This window comes from Thermobia domestica, chromosome 1 (genome assembly GCF_964235325.1).
Source record: "Thermobia domestica chromosome 1, izTheDome1.hap1.1, whole genome shotgun sequence".
Lineage (NCBI taxonomy): Eukaryota > Metazoa > Arthropoda > Insecta > Zygentoma > Lepismatidae > Thermobia > Thermobia domestica.
Window position 1 is genome coordinate 297,180,477 of NC_137454.1, and position 23,523 is coordinate 297,203,999.

Genomic DNA, 23,523 nt, shown 5'->3' on the forward strand with positions numbered 1-23,523 from the left:
ATGACAGGATATTTAGATGAAACTTAATTTTGCCTTTGGTTGCCATAAGATAGTTGCAGTTGATCTATTTCAAAAGATATGTTGAAGCTAAATTACTTTCGAGCGTGTGCAAGCAATTTTGTATTTGTCTAGATTATCATGCAATAACTTTTCTTCCATAAAATCCTAGACTTAATTTTCCTGAGATGTATGAAATATGTGTATATATAAAATTAATTTTTTTTTCCAGACTGATAGCGTGATCTCTTCAGGGTGTTTGCCTCGACTTGCTAAATTACTGCGACATCCGCGTATGAACATCACCAAAGAAGCGGCATGGACAGTATCCAATATAACAGCTGGAAATGTGCAGCAAATTCAGGAGGTTATTAACGCTGGTGTTCTTCCGCCTTTAGTGGAAGTGTTAGAAAAGGTAAGCATAAATAAATGAACATGAGTTACTTTCTGTAGCTTAGTTTTATGGCCTAACTGGTTTAGATAGTATGAGGAGGGTTTTATGAGATGTGATCGTGCACTCGCCAACTTCACTGAATTAATTGAAAACTAGTAATCCTTCATGGTCTCTATATTGTATAATTAAGTATAGCAAATTGTCAGATGCCCCAAAACTTACATATTCTCTAAGAAATATTTAACACTTCAATGTGTTTGTTTGGATGTGATGGTTTCACATGCAATAAACACTCTATATTGTAGCTTTAAAGCCCAATGCCTTTGTTCAGCTCATCCTCATAATATATTCTTTACTGGAGTTAAAGCAGCGCGTTGTGTAAAATCTTAACAGCTTATTTAAACAACACTTTTGAGATCTTCTGAATACTTATTTTATGACAGATAAGTATTCAGAAGATCTCAAAAGTTTGTTGTTTAAATGAGCTGTTAAGATTTTACAAATATTCTAATTTTTTAAGCAATCTGGGGTTCAATTCTTGCCTTGGGTGTTGACTCAATGAAGGACATTAAATGGAGAAACATAAACTACGTAAACTAAATAAACTAGATTTTAGGGTACTCTTAGCCTGAGGGCGAAATATTCGTGTCTGTTTATCTTAAAGGTTAAAATAGAATATTTAAAAAGATAAAAACAGTGGTTAATAACTGTTGTGCTTCAATGTATAATTGTGACAAAACAAAAGTTTCAATTAATTTAATATTAATGATTCAGTGATGTTTATAAAAACATTATTAGCGATTTAAAATGTGTAAAGATTAGACATACACCAATCAATAGGCCTCACTGAGTAGAAAATGACCCAGTATAAAAGCTCATGCATGGTTTTTGAAAGATTTGAATTTTTTTGTAAATCTAAAAATTGACGCTGAACGAAAGTACCGCCTATTAAAGTGAAAGTAATACTGAAGTATACACTCACGAAGCTTTTAGTTATGACACTAACAAGATTATAGTGTGGCTAATGAGACAGGTCAAAATTAACTCTTAATCTTTGTTTTCTGTTTAATAAAAATAGTGTCCAAAGGTGACATCAGTTGATCACATCGAGCTTGACATGCTTAAAGGTAAATTCTTATGGATGATTTCTAAGAAAATAGATAAACGGACTTCTGTATAGATAGTATGTAGGTCTATGCCAATAATTGATACTTCTTCTGCAGATTTATATATATAAAGTTTAATCATCATCAATGTTGTTTCCTAACAGTAATACACTCCTAGCAATGACGTGTATACTCTTAACAATTACGAACATTCTACTTATTCTACTTTTGCAGTATGTGTTTTAATTCGATTTGCACCGATGCTAGATGAGTGTTCACGATAAAGGTGTAAAAGTTTGTATCGTAACCACGTTACGTAATAATAAAATAAAATATGTATCAACGTAGCCTATATTCTGTGCAGAACAGTGCTTACATATGCTACTGCTGTTGAGTACTTTTACAATATTTTATGTAGAAATATATAATGTAGAAAAATCTTGAATTGTGCGTACAATACAGGGTACATACTGTACAATGCAGTTCATGATGTACGTACGTATTCATTGAAGAATTAAAACTGGAAAAGTAGTACACAGTATAATATACGAGAACAGCATTCAGAGGGAAAATTTTGCTCTTCAGTATATGGCTGTTTTTCGAAATTTTTAATTTTTTGTGAAGAAACCAGTACGAGGGTTTCTTTCCTGTTTTAGAAAAACTTCATCCACACATTCAACCAATTTTCATACCAGATACGGCTGGTCACTCTGCCGACCCTCTCCATCTGTTCTCGGAATTTCATTTTCTCATGAAAAGGGTTTTCTGTTTTGCTCTCTTACTTTTGCTAAAATTACCTCTTGTAATTTCAGCATTTTTACCTTGCGAATCATGATCATAACTTGCTATCAACGTGATTTTGTTCTTTGTGGTATCTATTATGTGTCAACTTTGTTTCAAAGATGTAAGATGGAATGGTGACCAGGTGACAGGGCAATAAGTAAAAATCAATAGGGATTTTTCTGGTTCCGAAATAGTGTCAAAGTTCATGGGTTTCATTAAGTTAGTCATTTAATGCTTACAGTACTATTGAGTTAATATTTTCAAGATTCTTCGTAAAATGAAGACATTTATGCCCGACAGTTGGTCAGTGACTCTCAAGATACAAAAATAATTTTGCAAATACTGATTGGTTCACTTCCTTACTATTCAACTTTCTTTACAGTTTCTTGTTAATTAGTTTTTAAAAAAATGTGAAAACAATTAAATTCAAAGGATAAACCATTCAATCTCTAATAAATTTTTAAATTTAACCGCAAGATAGACGCGAATCGTTTTATTTTCACTTGGTACAAACATAAAGTATTGATTACTGTACTTGCTATATGCTATGAGTCTTGTAACTTTGAAACTAAATTTCCATACATATTTTGAGTTCTTTTCTTTGTATGTCTTTTATAATCTTAGCGTGACAATATTCTTAACCTGGTATAAAATATATGTAAAACATAATTATAAATAGGTGTGTAGGCATAGTATTTTCAGTTCACTAAATATCGTTAGACAGTGTGAAACTAGATGAAATGAGCAAGAAATAATTCTCTGCGCTATGTTATTCTTCAGTGCCATTTGTGATCTTTATTTATTATTTATTTGGTTGTACAAAAATTCTCGATGTACAGGTAAATGTTAGTTCCATAAAAGAATTGAAACAAAAACGAGGATTTGAAGTTTGCGTCCAAGAAATGATGGATCAAATACGAATGGAGATTTAATTACGGCTGTAAATGTTTAATTTTGAAAGTTAAGTACTGTATGTGATGAATGATTTTCTGTAACAGGGCGATTTCAAGTCTCAGAAGGAAGCTGCATGGGCTGTAACAAATTTCACATCGGGTGGATCAATACCGCAAATTGTTACTTTGTGCCAGCACAACTTAATGAAACCTTTTTGTGATTTGCTACACGCTAAAGAATGGAAGACTGTGCTTGTTGTTCTTGACGGTCTTCAAAATATTTTGCAGGTAAGTAGTAAAATATTTAACTAAAATTATTTGGTTTCATAATCGTAAGTTATAATAAGGGCAACATTTTCCTATCCCATTATTTCTTCCATTCATTTGTATATAACAAGTTATATTGCAATTAATATTTACTTGTAAAATATTGATTTCACATGCTGTTTTAGAAATTAAGACTATTCTAATTATATAAAGGTAATCTACGTAGTAATAGAAAAATCTGATACAACCCAAATGTTGATTACCTCTTAACGAGCAGTTTCTGTAGCAAATTGTTTGCAGCTACGACTTTTTTCTTCAACTTAAACCTATTCTTAATAATTTACTGAAGCAGACACTAAATATTTCAGTTGAGGAAGCCCTTAGAAAGTGTATAGCGATATAGTAACATACAATTGTCAATGTTTCAGCTGAAATACCGCAAGGTGGTCCAGATGTCACCTACAGAAAGGTGTAAGAATGCCCAACAATGTACCGAATTTAGTTGATCACTGATCTAGATTATCTGTATGCGTACATTATTTTCGTGACAAAATGCAGCACCATGTCCTCCTGCGATTTACGAAGCGGTACCGGTTAGTGATTATCTGCATCCCGGGTTACATGGTGTCGCTCCTGGGGAAAATTTTCCTTGATATTAACTTCATAGAAAATTGTCACGAGGCATGAGGTCAGGGCTTTTGGGAAGCCAATAGAGAGGCACTGGAAGTTCATCCTTGCCCTATCCATCACGAAAAACTTTTCAGGTGTTTCCTGATAGTGATGGCATATTGCATGGTGCACATTCTTGAAACCAGAATAATTCAGATTGACATTCAGCCTCTGGAGCTGTGGAACAAACTACTATCTTAATATGGTAAGTTCAGGCGCAGGTTAGCAGCTTCTAAGAAATAGGATCCTATCAAATGCTTACTGGATACTACGGTCCAAATCACATGTGTGGGCCGGAAGGGAGAGGGTGGATGTTGCACTCCAGAAATGTTCCTAGCCCGTCCACATGCCACACGTCGTGTCCGTTTCATTATCACTTTGCTAGTTAACAAAATATTTTCATTGAAGATCCTGACAAATCTCCACTTTCGCACATGTATCCCTTCTCGTGGAAGCTCTTATCCTAGCATTGTCCTTGATTGATTCTGTACTCAGGATCAGTTTGCTCTCTCTCTCTCACATCTAAAATAAATATATATATTATGCAAGTGATATATCAATGGAGTTTATGCTCAGTGTGTTTTTATTGAAACACGGAGTTGATCTTAATCACAGATGCTGAAGGAATTTTAACTAAGTTTAGGATTTTTAAGTGCTCACTTGTTTCATTTTAGAGCGAAAACAAGCTCTCTGAAAATACCCGAGGTGTCAAATGTTGCTTCCAGTTGGTAATAGATAACACCTTTTTAACCTTTTCGAGCTTTTATTCCTTCAATTCTCCTTCGGTTTAGTCTTTTCACTGTTTTTTAAAATTTTATTCCAAATTTCATTGTGATTAAGCGTGCGAGAATTGTCAAGACCACTTTTCGTGGCCCTTCTAGACCTTAACACAAAATGCTATTATTAATACAAAAAAACACAATTTAGCTATTTGTAAGAGAATTTTTAATGACTTGCCCCTCTAACATATTCATGGAACCCCCAAACCTCTGTGGCGGGTTGCGGGCCTGGTAAGTGCTTTCTCTGTATCCAGACTACGTAGGTACCATTTCGAAGGTGTTTTTTAAGCCAATCAGAAAATTTAGGATTGCAAACTAATATTTTGTCTATGATTAAACTGCCATTAGAAACTTTTTTAAAAAACAGTTTAGAAAAAAAAAATTGCTATTTGCCAAAGAAATGCTTGATTAATCTTCAGAAGAATCAGTGTTGGGGGTGAAAGCGAAGCTTGCTTCATTGGTCTCTCTGAATGCTAAAGCAACATTTAAAATCTTGAGATACTTACACATGTAAGAGAGAATATATAGTTTATATTTTCAGTACAGTTGAGGGGAAATAACCACTTTATTGCCTCTTTCTCTCGTTTTAGCAGCTTTTCCGTTCCTTTTCTATGAAAAACTTCTGAAGTCGTGACACTGGTTATAACTTAGTGGCCAGTAATAAATAATAATGTTTCCCAAGCTAGATTGAAAGTCAGGACAAAATTCTAGTCAGTTGAATTTTCTAGTGCATGCGTCTTTACCATTTAAATTTTTAAAGCAGTTTCAGAAAGACCCACTAATAAATGTACTTCTGGAAGAACTTGCACCCTTGTAAAGTTAGCTCCCTTCGTTAACGTTAGAGAGTTTAAATTCAGTTGATGAACTTATTCAGACAATTTCTAAATGCATACATACATAATACTTAGCTGGAAGTATGATTTTAAAAGAAAGGAAAGTTCTAGAAAAAATTAAAAGCAATCTGTTCTCTAACATGGAATGAGTTTTCTCAGAAGGTTTACTTTTTTAATCATTAAGAATAGCTTAAATCTCCTGAATTAAGAGCAAGGTTTTAAACCCTCTTTAAAACGGCTTTACTAGAAACTTGTTTAATCAGATAAAATACTTGTAGCATCAAGGGAGAGTAAGTAATTCTAATGGCTTCAACTGATGGAGTAAATGGGTGAACCGTGATAAGTAATATTCAGCACAGGGTGCGTTCACAAAGTTTCAAGACTGAGTGTTACCTGAGTAGGGGCATGCGCACAGACCCGTTCCACTGACAGGATACGGTAGTAGGGGGTATCATTTAACCGACCGCACAAGCGTCAGTTGCCTCCGAGACGCGGGAGTGAGTAGATCACTAATGGTGTGAGTGCGTGTTAGTGACCCCTATCGAAACCTGAATGAATGGAAAATGCAGTGGCATTAGGAGCAGCGTAATGCTGTAAAGTTCTGTATGAAAATTAACAATATAAACAAATTAAATATAACAATATATTAATAAAATTAACTATATAAAACTAATAATTTACAATTAATTGCATACAATTACCGCATGAGCTGTGAGTAAACTTATGTAACCTCTCAATAACGGAGAAATAATGTTCCATTGGTTTCACTGTATCGGTATGGCAAATATATTTTCTCCACTTGTCATATCCTTCCAACAGTGAACTCAGTCTACATTTTCTATACTTTTAATACAATATTTTAAAAGAAAAACTTCATGGAGTTATCTTTAAATTTCACTTCCAGATTTGAAAATATTTGACAAAGTTTATTAAAGTTTATAAATATTTATAAATAAAGTTTGACAATATTTATTAAAAGTTCTTTTAATACATCTTAATTGAAACATTTGAATGGATTTTAAAAGATTTAAGTGTAAAGCTTATTGTGAGAGGTTTTCTTTTCTTTCTTCTAGGCTGCTGAAAAGCTTGGTGAGATGGAACGCGTAGCTTTAATGATAGAAGAATGTGGTGGCTTAGATAAACTAGAGTTGCTTCAAAATCATGAAAATGAACAGGTTTATCAAAAGGCTCTAAACCTTATAGATACTTATTTCTCAGAGAATGTAAGTATTTCAACAAGGGTTTTATCAAATTTCAAAATTTTTAATGTATTAGCCTTACTATTGTTACATTATTAGATTCTAAATGTAAATTCTTTGCTGTTAAATAGCTGTTCATCTTAGAATGTCTGTAAAGTAGTATTTTGAAACTTTTAACTGCTGCTTTACATATTTCTCGTTCTACTAAATAGAATTTTTGTAAGTCAATTATGCCTGGCAAGACAGTTCTTGTATGAAGACTAGTTGCCTTCTCTCCCGTAGTCTTGACTCGTTTGGAAATTGTCTACACGATGGTGACTACTAGAAATTGTTCTTCAGTTACCCTCTCCATACAGCCTAGAAGCGTAATATCGACGAACCTGACAACAGCATCTCTTTTGATTCAGTGAACTTCATGGATGTATATGAATTGTAATGATCATCAATTTCTTCAGTTAATACAATTAACACATGAACAAAAAGAATAATGCTAAATGTAATTTTGAAAAGTAGAATTTGCAGGAAAGGAAGATAACGTTCAATAAATAGGAGCATTAGTATTACAAGTCAAGAAATCAGTTTAAGGTGCCTTCCATTTCTATTCAGGCAGAGCATGTAAAATCACTATCTCAGATATTGTTGAAACTTTTTTTTATAGCAGTACATGTTTTTAAGAGTTTTTTGTCGCCGAAAAAAAAAATTCCCGCCAAGTAATGGGCCATCAAAGACGGAGTACATTTATGAATTGCAGAAGACATGGAAAATGGTCAACTTCGGAACCCCACCATTCAGCTATGGAGACAGGTACTTAGAATTCTTGTTGTGTTATGTAGATAGGAATATAAAAAACTATATTTTATTGTAGTTTTGGCATGTGTATGCGTATCGTTTTGTACATAACTTAACAAATGAACGTCAGTTGATCTGAAAAAGTCGAAGTTTGCGATTTCTTTTCGAGCACTTCCGGTTCGAATTTTAAAATTGTTTTCACGGTTAGTAAGACCTACTTACCCGCTTTCAGAAAAAAATTTGTAACTCTTCTGTGTGCAACCGTTTTGTCGCAAAAAAATTCGAGAAATTGTAAAATTTTTAAAAATCGCCATTTTCTTAAACACCATATTTTAAATTTCTGAAATTTTGTCAATGGTTCAACTTTACTTGAATAAAAAACATACCAAATATCATTCTCGACCAATGCTTCATGGATTAGCTACAGCCTTTTGAAGTTAGTGAAATTTCGTTAACTTAGATGTTAGTTGGCAACACTGAGAACAATAAAAGTGCGACAATTTTTGTGGTTCACATTCATTAAATGAAGAATGAAAAGGTTTCCCTGACTATTATTTTAATCAAAAATGCTCTCTGAAATAGTAAAATGAGCCTCCCCTTATCCCTCAGTTTTCTTCAACCAAAGTAATCTGAGATGGAAATTACGATTACGAAATACACAAATTTTAAGTTTACTTGAAATGGCCATCCAATAAATTCATATGATCTGTAGAAAGCCTGAACTATTACCTCAGTGATTTGAAATGCTCCAGTCTCAATTAAGTGCGATGTCATTAGTGATCGAAAAAGAACAGTTTAAAAAAAAAAAAAAAAAAAAAAAAAAAATCGAAAAGTTTTCTTACGCGTTCCATCAAAGAAATTAGGGACTCTTTAAACAGAACAGTTCCAGCATAAGAATGGGTCACTCGGAATTTTATAGTATTCGACTAAAGTGGGCCAATCCGCAATCTGCGAGGGGTGTGTGTGTGTGCATTGTGCAAATTTTAAGTTAGCTGCTACTGCTTTAAAATACATCAGGTGCAGCCTGGATTGAAGCTGACATCAGTAATCTATTTCCTTTAGTTGTATGATCCGTAGAAATTGACAGCTGTCTTCAAGAATGTGGTGAATGTCCTGGAGTGGATGGAATAAGTATGGAGTCTTTAATTACGGATCCTGATGAAAATAGTGTTACGTATGCCATATGGGATAAGAATGGTCTCGTTAAAAAAAACTCGCTGTTTTCGTATCGTACGTTGCTGGTTTAACTGTAAGAATTGTAATAACATCAAGAAAATCCAAAGAGAATTAATTGCTACCGAAAAGCATCGTATAAAATTTCAAGATACAAATTCTGTTTTACTTCATGTGAAATTCATTGAAAACTTCTGTTATTCTGCAAAGTGAAATTCTGTTTTACTTCATGTGAAATTCATTGAAAAAGACTGTTCTGCAAAGTGAAATTGTTACCGGAAAAACGAGCAAATTTACGACAGTTATTATTAACAACTGCCAGTTTTGTTGTAATAAGCGACCACAAACACACTATTCGGCTCATGTACTCATAGCCATAGAAAAGATTCTAAAAATACTCGAAGACAAGCGAAAATATAGGTTATAGAAAAAGATTCGAATATGTTGAAATAAGTGTCTACAATTTCCCAAACCGTATCAGTGATTTCTGATGGTGCTGCACCCCACTTTAAAAATCGCTTTCAGATGTTCGAGATGCAGACAGGTCCGATAAAACAGTGGCTTTTCAGTAAAACCGGCCATGCAAGTCTCTGTGACGGTATTGATGGGAAGGGTGGGTGGGTGGGGGGGGGTAAAAGAATGTGACAACGCGGCATAACCTTAGACAAAAACAGATACACATTATTAAAACTGCAGAAGAATTCGTGAGTATAGTGCAAGTACAAACTTCGGGTATTACTCTAGTTTTGTTGCCTGGAACTGAATTCGACAATTTTCGGAAATAATAAAAATGAAAGAATGGGAAAGTGTGCGACCGGTAACTGGTATTCAACGAAGTCACCTTTGGCTTTCGGAAAATGGCGAAGTTTTAATCAGTAACGGATCACCATGAACTAACTCATGTTTCCCCCCAAATCGAGCTTCTGCAATTCAAAGTGTAGATTTCAGAAGCTGAAGAAAGAAACTTTTGTTACATATATATATAACTAGTGCTGGGTAACGGAAATATCATGAATTACGTGAAGTTGAAGTGCTGTTTGTTTCCACATGGACCTTCAACAGGGTACAGTTTTCCAGAAGAGCATAAGAGAAGTGAAAGTAAGCGTCTTGTGACTATCGACAGTGCTACGAGTTGAGTGCACGAACACCTTTTCGAGCATCTGCACGATTACATGCTGTTATCAAAGACAACACCAAGCAAGCAAATGATTGGTTCATGTTAAAAAAAAAAATATCAGTGAAATTGTTTCCGAAGAATGATCTCGTTTAAAAAACTGCCACTTTGTTATTGTATCGTACGTTGCTTCGTTTTCGAATCAGTGAAAATTTTAGATAAATGAACTTAAAATTTGTGTGTTTCGTAATCGTAATTTCCATCTCAGATCACTTCGGTTGAAGAAAACTCAGGGGTAAGGGGAGGCTCATTTTACTATTTCAAAGAGCATTTTTGATCAAAATAATAAAAAGTCAGGAAAACCATTTTATTCTTCATTTAATGAATGTGAACCACAAACATCATCAAATCGTTGCACTTTTATTGTTTCCAGTGTTGCAAACTGTAACATCACAGTTAACGAAACCTCGCTAACTTCAAAAGGCTGTAGCTAATCCATGAAGCATTGGTCGAGAATGATATTTGGTATGTTTTTTATTCATGTAAAGTTGAACCATCTGACAAAATTTCAGAATTTTAAAATATGGTGTTTTCGAGAAAATGGCGATTTTTGAAAATTTTACAATTTCTCGAATTTATTTGCGACGAAACTGTTGCACACAGAACCGATACAAATTTTTTCTGAAAGCGGGTAAGTAGGTCTTACTAACCGTGAAAACAATTTTAAAATTCGAACCGGAAGTACTCGAAAAAAAATTCGCAAACTTCGACTTTTCAGATAAACTCACGTTCATTTGTTATGTACAAAAAGATGCGGAAACCAAACTACAGTATAATAAAATAGTTTTATATCCCTATCTACATACCACAATTATAACTGTCTCCATAGCCGAATGGTGGGGCTCCGAAGTTGACCATTTTCCATGTCTTCTACAATTCATAAATTGTACTCCCAGTCTTTGATGGCCCATTACTTGGCGGGATTTTTTTTTCCGACAAAACAAAACAAAAAAAAAAAAAAAAAAACCTCTTAAAAACCTGTCTAGTTGCTATAAAAAAGTTTTCAACAATATCTGAGATAGTGATTGTTCAATTTTACTTTTTTGCCTGAGTTGAAATGGAAGGCATCTTAAGTGGTATTTAGCAAGATGTAGTTAATGTGGCACATTCTAGGTAATTTTAAACACTTATATTCTAATTTACAACTATAATACGTCCTATTGATGTTTCTCAATGTGCTCGTAGTCTTCAATCTCAGTATATTAGATGTTTACACACCATTCCTTTCAATAACTACCGAAAGGTTTCTGGGACAGACGTCTCGCTTTTTCTGTTATTTTTTTTAAAAGCAATCTGTCACGAATAAAAATTGTTGCTGTCCGCATCTCAATGAAGAACGCATGTAATAACTTACGACACACTTAATTGGAGATGTATGGAAGTTACACCGTACTTCCAAGTGTTTGTTTGGTACCAACTCATAGGACAACCATGTGGCAAACTTCACCTTAACTATTGCATGGAGCTTCTGAATAATAATGGTATGATGTATATCTAAATCATATGCAGTTACACGAACACTGCTCCGAAGGGTTTCTAATTAGGAATCCCACTGTTTTTTCGTGGAGTTCCTAATTGGTTCATCGGAACATGCTGTTGGTCAATAACCGTGGGGCTCACTTTTCACTTCAGGAAATTTCACGAACCAACTGCCTTTCACTCATTTAGCACTTCTGGCTTAGTCACTGCTTTTCTTGGTTGATGTCCCAGTTTAGACTCGTGAAAGTTTACTTGCTGTTGCATGTGTTGTATGATGCACTTTCAGATAACCCTGTACTTGTTTAACACTACTCGTAATTAGGCATCCCAGCCTGTTATTTCAGAATATCCCGAAGTTTTTTGCGGTGCAACTGATAAGTTTCCAAACAGACGTAAAATCACCGCACGAACCCAATACCAGTCAAATTAGTAATGTAAGTTTTGATAACATTGAATGAAACTCATGCCAATACAGCACCTACTATCCATTTCATAAAGATAGGCCCCTGACTTCGTGGTGCTGCCGTGACGTTCAGTCAAAACTTATATTGCATTGTCGTACCTCGTTGGAATTGCTGAAATGTTGTCTTTTCAATACTTAAGACATAAAAATTTTCTCTGTACTATGTAGTGAGAAAAAAATAAAAATTAATGAAAAAGTGCGTATTTTTTCGTACTTTTTTGGTAGATCAATGTTTAGAGGACTATATCTCAGAAAAGAGATCACGTGAAATAATTTCCTGTGCACAATATGTAGATGCATCCATTAACTGTTAGTTGTGAAAAGTTCAATTTTCATCACTTGATACTTTTTGTGTAATTAAAACAAATGTACGACGCTCTGATCTCCTTTACCATGGTAGTTAGAGAAACGTACAAAACACTGTTCGAAAATTTGGAAGTCTAGTGTTCCAAATATTTGAAACTATTAACATAAAAAGGTTTAGTTGGTAGAGTATTTATTTTTTTAAGATTTTTTTTTTTTTTTACTTCAACATGTTCTCTGCGTTAAGCGGTGAGCCATGTTGCAGCCCAATCTTTAAATTCCCCGCGCTTATATGAAGAAACAGCATACAGTAAGTGGAAGTGCGGCAACGCTGTCGTGCAGTGTTGTCGCGTTCAGGAAGTTTGTAGCGCGAAGCTTACTTCATAAGAATGTAATAGGAAAAAGTATTTATTATAACCTTTCACAACATCATAAAAATAATAATAATGCATTACACATCTCAATTTAATCGAAATAAAACGTTGAAGTAAAACATCCGAAAACTTCATTCACTTTCGTAATGGGTTTGTTGACTCATAGCTGCTCCTGTTATCTTCCTGTATACTTATTAACAATGGCTCCATTTCTACCTCAAGATCCTGTATCAGTATACACACTTTCCAGCTTACGAACATGTTAAAGGTTAAAAAGAAATGTATCCTTGGCAATCACGTGTTCACCTAAGTTCTGCGATCAATTCCCCTGCCGAATGTACAATAACACAGAATGGGTCCTTTGTTTTCTTTCAACGAAAAAAAAAAAACAAAAAAAAAAAAAAAAAAACAAAGCAATGAGTAGGTGACGAGGGCTGTATTTGGGTCTAATCACGTTGCACTGATTACGCCTTCAACACTTCCCTTCGGTTCGTAGGCGTCAAAAACTTAGACATGCACTCACACCATATGGGTTCATTGCAATGAGACGGACGAATAGGCATTTATATTTTCCTTAGTATATGTCGTGGCTTTTGATTATATATATATATATATATATATATATATATGGATATTCCTTTACGAGCGGTGGTATTACAAAAAGAAGAGACAAAATTTTTAGGGATAATGAAATTGCAGAACTGATAAATGACTCCGACTCAGACGGTTATGAGTTAGTAATGAATAGTAATGACATTGATTATTCTGTGCTCAGTGGCGTATTCGGGAGTGAACAAGATAGTAACTCTGTTTCAAGTGAACCTGAGGCTGCGCTGGGAAAGAGAGAAAAAAAGTCGTTCCTATTCAAAGACAGATTCTGATGTAGCTTGGAGCGATGAAATTCAAGTAAATGCATACCCCTGTTTAGTGGTATCTCGGAAATTGATCAAAATGCTGGGCTATCTACAGAGTATTCCGCATATAAAGTGTTTCAGCTGTTTTTACCGATGAAGTTTTATAGTAAAAAAAAAAAAAAAAAGTTGAATTGATTTTGAGTTGAACGTCTTGTTCAGCAGTGAGGCTATATGAGACGTCGACCTACTGATTAACGTGGAATCCAAACTACATGAGCTTCTCCCAGGAATAGTAGTAAAAGTTATGAATCAATACGCAAAACAGCAGATTGAGAAAAAGAAAAAAATACTAAAACAAAAATCTTTGTTTTCTAAATGAAAGCGTGTTACTTTAATTAAAAACAAGGAAATTTTTACACTAATTATTCACATAAGCCTTGTACGGAAGCCAGCTTTACGCGGTTTTACAAATCAACTACGCAAGAGCTATTAGTATGTCTGTCAAGTGATGGAACAGATTTTCTGTGAAGTGTAAACTCAATATTACATATCAACTAAGGTTGTATCATATAATAAAGTTTATGCTTGTATTTGTTTCTGTGAAAGTGTATTTTGTACTGCGTGCAGTAAGTGAAAAACTGATAAAAAGCAACAAATTTTCGAAGACCATCACATGCAAATCCAAACAAAATAAGAGTTCGCTTTTCTAATTTTGAACATTTGGCACATTTTTTGCATATCCTGTTAATTTCTAACAAATTGGTTTAAAATCTGTGGAGATAAAATTTTAAAAATATCTCTAAAAAGTGCCGGACAGTGTGCGTGACAAGTTTAAATACCCGTCCGTCTGAGAGTGTATACGCGCCAGGAAAATGTGGCAACGTAGCACTCCGTATAAACTGCGATAGCGAAGGGCGCAAAGCTGAGAAAATCATAATGTCATATTTGTGATTATTTATCTTTTAAAACAAGTCAAAACAGTTTGGTTGAAAAAGCTACTTTAAGATCTTTCTAAAAGTTTTTTAAGATTGTTAATACACCGCAGCAATTCAGAGATAATGATGTCTCACTTTTTACTGAATAACAAGAAAATTACTACGTGTTGAGTGATGAAATTTTCAGAACTTACAGGTAACATATGCATCTACATATGGTGCACAGGAAATTATTTCATGTTATCTCCTTTCCGAGATATAGTCCTATAAACATTGATTTACCAAAAAAGTACGAAAAAATACGCACTTTTTCATTAATTTCTATTTTTTTCTCACTACACAGTACAAAGAAAATTTGCATGTCTTAAGTATTGAAAAGACAACATTCCAACAATTCCAACGAGGTACGACAATGTAATATAAGTTTTGACTGGACATCACGGCAGCACCGCCAAGTCAGGGGCCTATCTTTATGAAACGGATAGTAGGTAATTTGCTTTTCTGGAAATAGAGAAAAATAGTTGTCCTATTTTGTAAGTTTGCAGGAAAAAATCGCTGGAGCAATTTTTGTCATACAATGATTCCCAACTGTTCGGAGTAAAGTTCGATGGGTCGACCGTTTGAAACTCGGTAAATTCTTTTAATTTGATTTGATACTCATAGTTCAGACACCAGCATCTCATTTGAAACTTGTCTCGAGAAAAGGTTCCGGCATTGGCCCTGTTTACCAGTACTTATTCACATTGGAATTTCAGAGAAATATTCAGATTTTATTTAACCTTAAGAAAACTCGCATAGATTTCTATGGGTTTCTTGAATATACCCGCTCACCTCTGAGCTGGAGTGAATTCGTAGGGCATAATTCGGTAGCTCCGGATGCTTTAGCCGAGGTCATGAAGATTACGAACCGCTCGCGTTGAGAAATAGCTCACCTGATAACCTGAATGCTAGTCCTCTGATTTGCTTCTATAGCCTGGCCCACAGGCTCGAAGTCCAGTATTCTGCCTAGTTGACCTTAGCTGATCGGTAAATTGAGTGAAATTTCTTGAATCATGTTGTTCATGTGCTGTGATCAACTACCTCTTTACCTGTCGCACTTACTGCATAGCGTTACGACTCGGTTCAAATTCCTAAAACAAAACTATCCCGAATTAACTTTAAATTTCACTCTTTGCGACTGTCAAATCACGGAACTCATCACTAAATTTTGAGGGCACAAACTACCGCATTGATGGTTTGAGTTATGTTACGTGCCACATTCACCGCCAACTATGCGCGATTGTAGAACTTAACTCTCTCTTGACATAATGCTTTTCAGACACTAGACTTAAGCAATACAATGCTTATGCCATAACAATTATTAAATGTTAAATAAATTTAAACCTGTTTAGTTGGCTGAAACTAAACTAGTTTTACTCCAAAATGTTGTGTACTACATGCACTTCATAGATAGGTACGAATAACATTGACAGTTCTTATTGCTACTAGTTTTTTGAACTTTGAATGAACGCTTGGTCATTGTACAAATAACTTTTTTCAGTGTGTATGTGCAATTCATATCTGCCGGACTTTTAATGCTGTGAATTCACAGGAGCTTTCCAGAAGTGTAGTCGTGAAACTTTTCTTCTACATATGGTGCGTACCTATTAAACTAATGAATCGTATACTCACTGAAGCTGAAGAAATGCTAGTGTTTTTACTTTTATAGTCTAATTTTCAGCAGGCAACCCTGTTGTAAAGATAAGTTATTCGGATAGTCTCCGAAGCAGCGGTGTTTACCACCTTTAATTATTCTTGGATTGGAATGACATGGTGAAAAACAGTGGGCTGGCTTACCTTTGTTTTCTATTAGAAACCAAAACTTTAACCTTCATGCTTTTAACGTAACTTAACCAAGGAATAAAATAAACCTAAGAGGAGAAAGATTCATTCAGAGTAAGGATTTTGTCGAGAATGAATAATGCGGTATAAGCCTCAATTTATACTCATCCTATCAGTAAAAACTCCTCCAGGTATAGGAAGATTGTCATCTGACACATGGGCACTGGTGGAAGAGTATACATACATCCAATAGCAATTCAGTACCAGTGGTAGTGATCTCAACTAGCACCGTGGGACATCTCGAAATTTTATACTCGGTATTGCTATCCGACGTTTGATACAAATTTTGGTGTGGTTTGATAGTGGTCCTTGCCGGAGCTCGTGCCGGTCAGGCATTGTACATCTGTTGGATAGATTTTGGTCCGAAATCTGACACGTCATGGTACCAAAACGTTTAGAAAGTATTCTTGGTGTTCAGATGAGACCAGTATTGAATTGAAGTCATGAATTTACGGCACATGAGTCATACTCTCCTCTAATGACTGAGTGCAAGCAGGATGTGTTGCATATTGCAGTTTGTTGTTAGTTCCCTAGAGTGATTAGATTTTACACGCCAAATTTACCTGCTCATAGATACGTCTACAGACATGTACTATCTACAGTGGTCATCTACCTCTCGTTGGTTATCACCACCATCCATTCATCTCGCCACTGCAGCACCTTTTGCCTGCTGTCGTCTACGCCAACAGTGCATCACTGACATGTCAATACCCATGCAAGTGGCAGTTCCGAAAAAGAATTATCTCGCATCCTCGTACTCCCGCGCTTGAAGTCTGTTAGCCCGCCCAGTCTAATATCGACTGGTCTCTAGGCATTCCTCAGTGATCACATACACCCCAGAGCTAGTGTTAATGCTAGTGGCCTTAAATATGACGAAGGGGGCACTCACATCATGGCATGGCTCAGTAGTAGAGCACTCACATCTGGTGTTAGTGGTCCCTGGTCCGGTTCCAGGCTAAGTGAGTTTGTGGATATGTTTTTCCTCCCCACATACTCATTCCACCAGTTATTTACCTTTATCACCCCTTTACCCTAAAGGCCATAACCAAGGGGGTGTAAAACTACAACGAACTAGTAGCATGCTCTGGATACCAGGCGCGGCTGGTGCTATAAATTTGCTTCGTAGCGCAACTACCTTCTTTTTAACCTGCAAGATTGTTTTTGAAATGTTTGAGTAAAAATAACTCCGCTCTTCAGCTCAGTTTAATATTGATGCATTTCTCAGATTCATAAGAAAAAATGTTAAGATTTACTCCTAGAGATGTATGAGTACTGTAACTATCCAGTATCATTGAGTATGATAGCTGGTTTTCTATTTAACATGGAAAGCACATCCTTGCATCGCTATCTTGTATTGTGAGCAAGCGGTTGCAGTCACTTGACAACCAGCAGCAGTCAACTTCCATAAGAACTAAGACTTTCTTTACTTACAATGTTAGCGGCATTTATTTGCCTGTAAACTATTAAGATAGAAGAAAGGAGAATGGCTGACTCTTTACATAAACATACATGAATATAATGGTAGTTAATAAAATTTAATTAGTCTGGCTCAAACGTCTGTCGAAAACCAATGGTGTGCAGGTGCGACGTTGTCGGAATTAGCTTGTTTTCGTGTACAGGTATAATTGAATAATAACCACATATCTTCAATGCAAGCAGATTGGTAAAACAGCAGTACACCCGATTTCTTTCAGATACTAAAGTCTATCAGCAGCTCAAGGAATTTTCTCTTGAAAATGATAATCTTTGTCAAATGTACGCAAACATATTAACAAACAGAGAATATAAGAAATTGTGATCTGTTGTGAAATTAATACTTACGCTTTCGCATGGCAACGCGAATGTTGAAAGTGGATTTTCTATTAACAAAGACTTACTAGTGGAAAATTTGCATGAAGAGACAGTTGTGGCTCAAAGAATGGTGTAGAACTCAGTTTATGTAGAAGGTGGTCCATTAAAAGTGAATGAGACCAACAAGATGCTTCAATATGTACGTTGGTCCCACTCAACATGTACAGATGCATTACAGAAAAAGAAAAGTGAACAACCAGATGAACATAGAAAGAGACTGCAGAAGACACACATTCAATGTCAAAAACAGAACTTGAAAGTAAGAAATCCAAGCTTATTACAAATTTATCTCACGAGGAAGCAGACATTGATAAGAAATTAAGACTTGCGAAAATTTTCGTAATTATGTATCATAAGTGCAGAAAGTTCTTGGCAGATATATATATATATATATATATATATATATATATATATATATATATATAATCTGTAATAAGTCTCACAAATAGTCAAACTGATAAAATGTTTTAACTTCTGAATCCATCCATTAACAACTTTAACGATTGTAAATGTTTACTATTATTACTTCTGTGAAAAGGAAAAATAATAGAATACTTGTAGCAATAAATAAACAGCCATACCCCATCCAGGGTGAAAAGTGAAGTGAGGCTGATTGAAAATGTTGAGCACTTTCATAAATTCATTGGCAACATTATTGAGCAGAAAATGTACGTAAATAGCGTACAGGTTTTTAAGTTTTCATTTTTTGCCTTATCCGGCTATTTGGTAGGGGGCATTTCATAATTAAAAAAATGTTTTGTTTCTTTTCCTTCATGTGCAAATTATTTTTCTATGCACTGGTATAAATGTGTGCTACAAAATGGTGTACCTGGAAATTTCTGAGAAGTGGCCTGAAAAACTTGGAATAGTCAGGGAATTTCATCTTGGAAAATGAGGGGGAACCCTGTGCTAAGAACCAAACATCCCTTATGCCACTTAAGCACGATATCCCTGTAGGACTTCTCGTCTCGTCTTAGTTCACATTTTCTCACTTCAGCAGGATTGACTTTTTGATTTGCAGGAAGGTTCCAATTGTATGAGTTCGTTGCCTAATCAATTCGCAGTTAAGGGAAATGGATGTATAGTAGTTTCTGTACGCAATTTTCTTCAATCTCCTAAAAAGTTATTCATAAGCTCAATAACTTTAGATGGAACTGTTCTGTCCCCTTGTTTTTCTCTCCCACAGTAAGATTTCAAATTGTATGTGTATCCCCCTTGCAGGCAAAGCTGGAAGAGTTATGCCAATTTTTGTTCGATAGAAATATTGCTTGAATTTGAGGCGATCACGGGATGGCACTATAGTCTCTATGTATACATGTTCTCTAGGTACAGCTGCTTTTTGAAAACTTCTACCCGCTAAATTGGGCAAGGGATTTATTTTACGAACCCTATCGTCTGTATCTGTAGCATTCAAATTATCACTAAAGTAGATTTTTAGGAATTTTTTTTTTAAAAAACTTTCTGGGCATTTTTTTTTCATTTCATTCTAATCTCTTTTAGACTAATATAAATGAATTTCGTGAAAATGACAACCCCACCTATGAGAATACCAAAAAACTTGTTTCATCCGTAGTTATTTCCATTGAGTTAGTCATACATTTTTAAGTATTCCTTTCGCTATGCACTGTTGGTCATATCGGTTTCTTCACAAACTATCTGATTATGTGAGATTATGATACTGCCATCAATAAGATATAAACTACTTATGCTGTGTGGTGGCAATTCTGAACTATTTGCACTTAAATTCTGTTCAGTCTCACTATCCGGCACATCATTCGTGAATTGCGCTATAACATTTTCAGTTATTTCCGCTGTTCCGTCAAGAGGGATTTTCAACGTGAGTCCGTTATTAGATGTGGGAGGGAATTTATCTACTGGAATACTGCCGAAGCAGGTTTTTCACTAGGGGTATTGTGCTTAATTTCTTAACCTGGCTTTCTTCATTACTACCCTAATTTGAAGGGTGGTATTCATCGAAAGTATATACATTACAGAACAATGGCTAGTTATCAGTATTATCATCTTCATCGGATAAGATTTCGTACCAGACTTCACTTATGTTTTTCTTTATTTTCAAGAGCACTCGTAGTTTCGAAGAAAAGTTGTAACACAGCTTATTTGCACTATTTTACAAACGATATTACCCAAAGGTCTACATGTGTTACACTCAAAACTGAAACGAGACAGCAATTACGCGGAGTGAAAGTACAAGAAAGCGTGCAGAAGTTGCCGCCGTACTACACTTGTTACTTCGCATTTTCTGGGGAGAATCCGGACACAACCAGCTAAAATATGCGTAGTGACATGTTGGTCTCACGTGGCCGCTAAACCTATCTACAGGGTTGGCTGGTTTAAACCAGAAAACGAGAAATGTTCGTAAGGTGTGTTTGTAAAATCTTGATGAACACACATTTGTGGGTTATCACGTTTCACTCCCGTATATTATTCGTATTATATTCCGACCTAAATTCCCCATTCATTACCCAAAGATTATACTATAAAAGCAACTTTTTTTATATATATGTAAGTTTATAAATGTTCGCTTTGTGATTTTTTTTTAATGTAATTGCAATCAAAGAAAAATTCTAAATATTGTTTCGTTTTAATAATGTTTACTATTGATGAAATGCCGTACTTTCGTGTGTGTGTGGGGGGGGCATTTAATGAAATGAGAGCTATCTTTGGTATCTGTTTATGTATAAATGAGTGAGCAAAGTGGACTCAAATGACTCTTGACAATTATATTAAGAAGTATGTAAAGATCAGTACAACGTATTTTTATCAGGAGTCCTTCGTGAGTGAGTCGGCAGACGTATCACATTTGTGGCCAATTAGTCCTGGTTCAGAGTTCAAATGGAGAACAGTTTCTCTCAGATGTAACTCGAGAAGCTGTTTTTATTCCGCTTTAAGCTTATGTGGCCCCTTCCAGCATAACGCGGTTGTTGCATAATAATAATAAGGCGAAGCAAACTTATTTCTGTCCATATATATGATATGAATACATAGAGCAAATTATTTAAAACAAAACCATGGTTTTTGCCAACACTGCCTATCTAGTCTGAGGCCGCATCAGACCAGCGTGTCACAACAAAGTATCAATACTACATAGTACAGATACTACAGAATTACCCAAAATGAGTAAATTATTACTTAAAGACAGAAACCATAAATGAAGAAAATTAGTTTTGACCATAAGGGATGTTTTTGTTGCTATAAAAATTTGCAATGCAGTTTCCACTGTTTATAATTTCAGTTAATCCTGTCAACTTATCCCCATTTAGTCTGGATTATGGAAGTTTACTATATAGTTTATCATTCTATAGTAGTTTTGTTGAAATTCTTAAATTTTCAATTTGTTATAAATTTATGGTGAGCCTCAAAGTGGCTCTTGATTGAAAGTTCGTTATGAAGATAGTCTCCCCCGTCAATATTGAATTAAATCACATGGATTACATTCTCTTTATCGATATGTACCAAATTTCGGACCTTTTTACGTCCACCTCTCTTGCAGTTTGAACGATTTGATGGATTTAGTCTCAACAAAAAGTTTGTTAGTACATTAGTAAAAAAAAAAAAAAAGCCCACTTCGAAAGCCCGTACTTAATTGATCTTCGATGTGACTCAGTTGTAAAAATGTTTCTCGCAAACTAATTTATGAAATTTTGATTTTTTTCAGGAAACTGTTGAAGATCCCAATTTGGCTCCTCAGGAGAGAGAGGGCCAGATAGACTTTTCGCAAACTAACTCTGTTCCAGATGGTGGATTTTCGTTTTGAAATTTTCGTGATCGTTCAACTCGAATCTTTCAGACTAACTTTCTTCTTTTGTATATTTTGCATAAACTGTTGTATAGTTCCTATTATTAAATTAATCCAGTTGTCCTTTTTTCATGTATGTTCTTATATATTCTAATTTGTATTTTGTATAATTTCGTAATGTGAATAAAATTTGTCAATTTTATTATTCTTATTTTAAAATCCATCTTAAATTTAAAAGGTAAAAAAAAAGAAATTCTAACTAGATAGTATTCTACTGGAGCGTCAGATGAATAACAAAATTTCCTGTACTTAGTTACGAGTAACATTTGAAGATTCTGTTCTACTTGTAATGATTGAACAGGTAATGAGGGATAGGTACAATAGGAATTCCAGTAAGCACAATGAACCATCCCGTAGTCTCAGTAACCATCCGTTGTATTTACAATGGTTTGTTCATCTCTCTAAGAGTGAACTTAATGAACAAACCTGGAATTATGGCTGTACGATCTTTCGATATATATCGATCGATCTCTATTTCCAAATATCGACGTAATTTTTGACAATTTTCCATCTAATACGGTTTATAAAACTTGAAGTGATCTTGTGTAAAATCCATTCACACGAATCCGGCTGAAGAAGTTCAGATGAATTTTGCAATATAATTATCTATCTCGAACTTTTTGTGTTGATTTGAATAAGATCTGTATATATCCGTAGAAGAATTAGTCATGCAAAAAATAGTGATTAAAAAAACCTCACGGATTTCATTTGCGTCTAGAATTTCTAACTGAAGTCCGATTTTCATGCGGTTTGTGGCAAATGATCAAGGAAGGATTGGAGATTTATGGGACTGTATGTACTGGTTTAAATTCATCCGGAGTAATATCGATTACCCGTAAGAAAAACAAATCTTCGCCAGTGTACCTTACAATTAGGAGCTTTTGGATTTTTGAAGCGAAACTGCAGAAAACAAATTAAGTGTTAGTGAGAATACAAATTGTAAGTGGTAACGCCCGTAAATCACATGTTGAATAGCTATAGCCGGTTTCTTACCACAAACTACGGAGAGAGTTCTTGGGTTACCTAAGTAATCGATAACTGACATCTTTCACAACACCCGTCTGCGGGATCAGTGTTACTTCCAATTTATTTATTCATTAGCAACCCCATTGTATTCCTGTCTGGGAAAGAATGTGAGACAAATTTGTTTCTGAATGCCCTTTGCATAGGAACAACAGATTGTTCTCCAAAGTTTTTAACGATAAATGTATATTGTTCCAAAGAGGATACTATTCTGTGCGCTGATCATACTCACACAGTAGCACAGAATTGTACAGGACAATTCCCAATACAGCCTACCCAGTTTCCTGTTTTATTGACCTTGGCAAGGTTGCCATCTAATGAAGAAAATTCAAATCTCCACACCACACCGCGCTTCATTCCAATGGTAAGGTACACTGGAGAATTTTTATGCGTAATCGATATTGCCCCGGATGATTTTAAACCAGTAAAGTCTCATCCTTCCTTGATCATTTGCCAAAAACCGTATGAAAATCGGAATTGTTAGAAG

General features: G+C 35.0%; 1 protein-coding gene across 1 annotated transcript in view; it reads left to right on the plus strand.

The window, feature by feature from the left end:
- The window catches only part of Pen (karyopherin subunit alpha), an 89,065-nt gene extending 66,910 nt beyond the window's left edge, over positions 1-22,155 (plus strand). The window contains exons 8-11 of the mRNA XM_081726911.1: positions 230-412; positions 3,279-3,461; positions 6,795-6,944; positions 21,873-22,155. Of these exons, the coding sequence (XP_081583037.1) occupies positions 230-412; positions 3,279-3,461; positions 6,795-6,944; positions 21,873-21,971 (615 nt within the window). The 3' untranslated portion in view covers positions 21,972-22,155. The remainder of the gene's footprint in view (positions 1-229; positions 413-3,278; positions 3,462-6,794; positions 6,945-21,872) is intronic.
- Positions 22,156-23,523: the final 1,368 nt, after the last annotated feature.